Source organism: Entelurus aequoreus, linkage group LG23, assembly GCF_033978785.1.
Source record: "Entelurus aequoreus isolate RoL-2023_Sb linkage group LG23, RoL_Eaeq_v1.1, whole genome shotgun sequence".
NCBI classification, from domain to species: Eukaryota; Metazoa; Chordata; class Actinopteri; order Syngnathiformes; family Syngnathidae; genus Entelurus; species Entelurus aequoreus.
The window spans coordinates 20672560-20678559 of NC_084753.1; the positions used below are offsets into that span (position 1 = coordinate 20672560).

General features: G+C 44.1%; 1 protein-coding gene across 5 annotated transcripts in view; it reads left to right on the forward strand.

Annotated features, from left to right (window-relative positions):
* LOC133640794 (interleukin-31 receptor subunit alpha-like) overlaps positions 1 to 6000 on the forward strand; it is a 48348-nt gene that overhangs the window by 36126 nt on the left and 6222 nt on the right. For all 5 annotated transcript variants that reach the window (XM_062034443.1, XM_062034442.1, XM_062034444.1 and 2 more), the window contains 2 exons: positions 1272 to 1353; positions 1445 to 1529. In XM_062034443.1, the coding sequence (XP_061890427.1) occupies positions 1272 to 1353; positions 1445 to 1529 (167 nt within the window). The remainder of the gene's footprint in view (positions 1 to 1271; positions 1354 to 1444; positions 1530 to 6000) is intronic.

A 6000-nucleotide genomic window follows, 5' to 3' on the forward strand; every position in this document is an offset into this window, starting at 1 on the left:
ATCGATACAGCGTCCACATTACTAAAGATGCCGCACCGCATCTCACGATCGACTCTTCCCTCACTCGTGAACAAGACTCCGAGGTACTTGAACTCCTCCACTTGGGGCAAGATCTCCTCCCCAACTTGGAGATGGCACTCCACCCTTTCCCGGGCGAGAACCATGGACTCGGACTTGGAGGTGCTGATTCTCATCCCAGTCGCTTCACACTCAGCTGCAAACCGATCCAGTGAGAGCTGAAGATCCTGGCCAGATGAAGCCATCAGGACCACATCATCTGCAAAAAGCAGAGACCTAATCCTGCAGCCACCAAACCGGATCCTCTCAACGCCCTGACTGTGCCCTAGAAATTCTGTCCATTAAAGTTATGAACAGAATCGGTGACAAAGGGCAGCCTTGGCGGAGTCCAACCCTCACTGGAAACGTGTCCGACTTACTGCCGGCAAAGCGGACCAAACTCTGGCACTGATCATACAGGGAGCGGACCGCCACAATCAGACGGTCCGATACCCCATACTCTCTGAGCACTCCCCACAGGACTTCCCGAGGGACACGGTCGAATGCCTTCTTCAAGTCCACAAAACACATGTAGACTGGTTGGGCAAACTCCCATGCACCCTCAAGGACCCTGCCGAGAGTATAGAGCTGGTCTACCGTTCCACGACCAGGACGAAAACCACACTGTTCCTCCTGAATCCGAGGTTCGACTATCTGGCGTAGCCTCCTCTCCAGTGTGATCCCACAATTGTTGGAACACACCCTCCGGTTCCCCTTCTTAAAGAGAGGAACCACCATCCCGGTCTGCCAATCCAGAGGTACCGCCCCCGATGTCCACGCAATGTTGCAGAGTCTTGTCAACCAAGACAGACCCACAACATCCGGAGCTTTAAGGAACTCTGATATCTATATTAACTTGTTTATTATTTTTAAAATTAAGAATGTCAAAATGTTACTAGTTTAAATACAAGTTAATACAATGTGATAGTGACAGTTTGACCCTGGAACAGACTATGTCTACGTTATATAATCTTAGTCTAAAATAAATCAAATAAAATCGAAGGTCCAACTGTGTCAAGCAAAGGATTGTTCTACCTTAGTTGTTCCACTATTATAGTAACATAGCCAGTTTTTTCCACAACAGCACCCTTTCCTGGATCTGGCGCAGCATTACATGTCAACGAGTATCTTAATTGAGTCATGTAGACCTGCCATTATGAAAAAGGGATTCGTGTTCACCAGTTAACATGCTAAATGTGGACTTCCTTTGACAGATCTGATGATTGCCATACCGCTTATGGTCTCCGCAGGTGTCATCATAGTCATTTTGTTATTTGTGGGGCCATGTGCTGCACTGTAAGTTGCTTGTCTATTTTTTGACGACACATTCTAAACAGTAAATACTTAAAACATCTGACAAGGTATTTCTCCTATCTGTGTTTTACAGTAGGTGCAAGAAAATCCTAAAGAAGCAGGTGCCAAACCCTGGCCTCAGTTCTGTGGCGCTGTGGCCCTCGGCAAGTCATCAAAAGGTGATTTTAAAGAAGGAAGGCATGATATTATTCAACACTGGCACTTGTGTAAGACACTGCATTGGCCTGAATATAAGACGGCATTTTTCTCTAGAAGAAAGTCAGAGCTGTATGGGTCCGGAAATTAATACACACACACCAAGATGTGAGGCGAATGGGCCTCTCCCCAAGCTATTCAGAGCTTTTCTTCCTCTCACTCACACAGGAGTGACCTGGAGAGATGTAGTCAGACCACAGCTTATACGAGCACATAGCACTAAATTCTGGGCCCAGCATACACAAAAGTCCTAAAAACCCTAAATAGATTTTTTGGGATTTGTGATGATCCGCTGCCCGGATCATGTTTTCTTTATGTTTAGGAGTCCCTGTTCTTTGGCAGAGTTGTTATTAACTGGCAAACACACAGAGAGCAAGTGCATACAGAGTGGAATGAAAATGATAAACAGTACAACAGTGCCATCTATTGGAAAAACTACTGCATTACAACACTCCCACTTAGTTTTTTTTAATGACAAAGTCCCTTTAAATAATATTATAGAGCCGTGCTCTCCTTTACAATAATATGTCAAACAACAACAAAATATTTTTGTTTTTTACATTGTTTTCACAGGAACTCTTTTAGTTTGTTTACAATAATTTCACTGAAACTCTTTCACACATTTTTTCTTTTTTAATTTGCTTTGATCAGGCAGCCTTCGGCGTACACCTGTCAAGCACAACTAACCACTGTATCTAAATAGAGAAAAGTCCAATCTCACCTCTGAGATATTCAAACTTCTGTCTAGGCAGTGGTTTGGTAAATATATCTGCTTTCATGTCATTTGTTGGACAATATTGCAGTTCTATTTGTCCATTCTGCACACATTCACGGATGTAGTGATAGCGAATGTCTATGTGTTTGGTCCTGGAGTGGTTCACAGGATTCTTCGCGATTGCGATGGCTCCTTGGTTGTCTTCCAGGATCACTGTGGACATAGTTTTTACTCCGAGATCACTCAGTAATCTTTTTAGCCAGATTCCTTCTTGAGCGGCTTGACTGGGTGCGATGTACTCCGCTTCTGCTGTTGAAAGTGCAACTGTTGCTTGTTTCTTGCTGAGCCAGCTCACTGCTCCTCCACTCAGTAGAAAAACGTTGCCTGTTGTTGAGCGTCGGTCATCCTGATCTCCAGCCCAGTCAGCATCTGAGAATCCAATCAAAGCTCCAGAGTCTGACTGCTCATACTTGAGAGCAAAGTTCACTGTCCCTTTCAAGTATCGAAGTATCCTCTTCAATCAATCAATCAATGTTTATTTATATAGCCCTAAATCACAAGTGTCTCAAAGGGCTGCACAAGCCACAACGACATCCTCGGTACAGAGCCCACATACGGGCAAGGAAAAACTCACCCCAGTGGGACGTCGGTGAATTGAAAAACCTTGGAGAGGACCGCATATGTGGGTAACCCCCCCCCCCCCCCCCCCCTCTAGGGAAGACCGAAAGCAATGGATGTCGAGTGGGTCTGACATAACATTGTGAAAGTCCAGTCCACAGTGGATCCAACACATCAGCGAGAGTCCAGTCCACAGCGGTCAGATGTGCAGCATCTGGATTTGCGTTGAACTTTGACACAGCACTCACTGCTTGAGCTATGTCTGGTCGTGTGGCCATTGCAGCATACAGTAGACTTCCCACCATTGACTGATAGGTATGCTGGTCCACTTGCTTACTGACACCATCGCTCTTTCTCAATTTGACATTGGCATCAGCAGGAGTTGCCACAGGATTTGCATTATCCATTCCATATTTCTGAAGTATGGCTTCAATGTAATGCTTCTGATGAAGAATTACACGATTCTTCTCTTTATCTTGGATCACAGAGATGCCCAGGATATAGGACAGCTCTCCCATGTCTTTCATCTTGTAGCGCTCCTTGAGAGCCACTTTGAGCTCGTTCATGCTCTCAGTTGACTTTATCACAATCAAATCATCGACGTAACCTGCGAGTATCTCAAGCTCTTTTCTTGATCTCACGAACACACAGGGGTCTGATGTGCTTTGCTTGAATCCAATTTCCATCATGAACTCTGTGAAAGCCTTGCTCCAACAGCGAGGAGACTGCTTCAGTCCATAGATTGATTTTTTTAGTTTGCATACCAGGTGTTCCTGCCCTGGTTTGATGTAGCCCTCTGGCTGCTCCATGTAGATTTATTCTTCCAGGTGCCCATTAAGGAATGCAGTTACAACATCTATCTGGTGTACATGTAAATTGTTTTGAATGGCAAAGGACAATAATGTACGAATAGAGCTGAAACGTACCACAGGTGAAAATGTTTCATCATAGTCAGCACCATACAACTGTGAGTAGCCCTTGGCAACGAGCCTGCACTTGTATCTCTCCACTCTTCCATCACTATGATGCTTGACTCTAAACACCCATCTCGATCCTACTGCCTTTCTTTCTCTTGGTAAATTCACCAAGTCCCACGTCTCATTTTCAAGCAGTGACTCATATTCCAAGTCAGCCGCCTCCTGCCATTCTTTTGCATTAGGACTCACCAATGCTTCTTTTAGTGTGATTGGCTCTGTCACACGACACATATTGGCATGATGATCAACAGTCACTATATCAACAAACTCATCATATCCAAATCTCCTTGGAGCATTTCTGATTCTTCCACTTGTTCTGACAGTGCTGTCAACTGTGACTTAATCATGTTGTGTTTCATTCTCATCTGTTTGTATGGTTATCTCATTCTCTGAAGAGAATACTTTCATTTCCTGCTTCCAGCTGAAGTTTGATTCATCGAAGATGACATCACGACGGATTAGAATCCTTCTCTTCTCTTCATCATACAGGCGATATCCCTTGGCATTGTTTGCATATCCCACAAAACGAAGCTTTACAGCCTTTTTGTCCAGTTTCCTTCTTTCTTCATCTGGGATATGTGCATAAGCAATACAGACAAACACCTTCATGTGACTCATGTTAGGTTTCTTTCCACACCATTTCTCATAGGGTGTCTCTTCCTTCAGAACAGCTGTGGGCAGCCTGTTCTGTATGTAAGCTGGGGTGGCTACAGCCTCTGCCCAGAACATCTTTGACAACTTTGCATGTGACAGCATGCTTCTAGCTGCTTCAACTAATGTCCTGTTTTTTCTTTCTGCAACACCATTTTGTTGTGGTGAGTGAGGTACAGTCATTTCATGGTGGATGCCTTGAGACTTCAAATATTCTTGAAACTCCTTTGATGTGTACTCACCACCATTATCTGTCCTTAGCCGTGTGACGCTTAGACCAGACTCATTTGAGAATGTTCTCTCAAATTCCTTGAATTTGCTTAGCACCTCATTTTTCTGTTTCAAGAAGTATACCTTGCAGCATCTTGTGTAATCATCAATGAAAGTCACAAAATATTTTGCTCCACCTATAGATTCAGTCTGCATGGGACCACAGACATCACTGTAAATCAGCTGCATCTTGCGTTTGGAACAAATTCCTCCAATCGACTTGAATGGCTTCTTAGCCAACTTGCCTTCCACACATCCTTCACAGAAGGGAATTTCTTTATCTGCAGAAAAGTTCACTCCGTTCACCAGATCTTTGAGTTCTTTAAGCTTGGTAGTGTGACCAAGGCGCTGGTGCCACAGGCTGGCCGCTACAGAAGCACTGTGACATACAGTTTCACTTCCTTTAATATCCAGCTGATATAGTCCATCAGCTCTTTGTGTTCCCATTCCTTGAAGTGTTCCACTTTTTCCACGTATGTAGCAACGAGACTTTCTGAACTGCACTGCATTCCCTTTCTTGGTAGCAGCTCCCACTGAGAATAAATTCCCAGACAGCTTTGGAACATACAGCACATCATACATTGTGACATTTTTTACATCACTTAATTTAAAAGTCATTTTCAGGTTGACATTTCCAATTCCTAGGGCGTCAACCACCCTGCCGTCACCCAGTTTCACAGACTGTGATTTCCTGAACTGCTGGTATTCTTTAATAATGTCTTTATCACACGTCTTGTGTTTGGATGCTCCAGAATCAATTAACCACTCAGCCTGTTGTGGTCTGTCACTGTTTGCATCCCTGATCACAAAGGCACTTTCAGAGGAATCTTCTTCATCCTCACACATCATGTGCTTGGCCTTGTGGATTTTCTTTTTTGGTTTGTTTTTTAAGGTTGGACATTCGCGCTTGATATGGCCTTCTCTACCACATTTGTAACATCTCCATTTGCTTTTGTCTGCTGCTCCCACTGTCTTGGAGCTATCCTGCACATTTCCCCGAAATTGTGATGACATGGCGGATGCACCACCTGACGTAGCACCACTGGAATCATTAGCATTCACTCGCTTTTGCTCTTCATTTATTAATGCTTGCTGAACAAACTTCAGTGTCAGGCTGTCAATCCTTGTTTCTAGTGCAGTGACAATTGTAGCATAACTTGGTGGCAAGCTACCCAACAGTGTTACAATTTGGTCTTCCTCCTC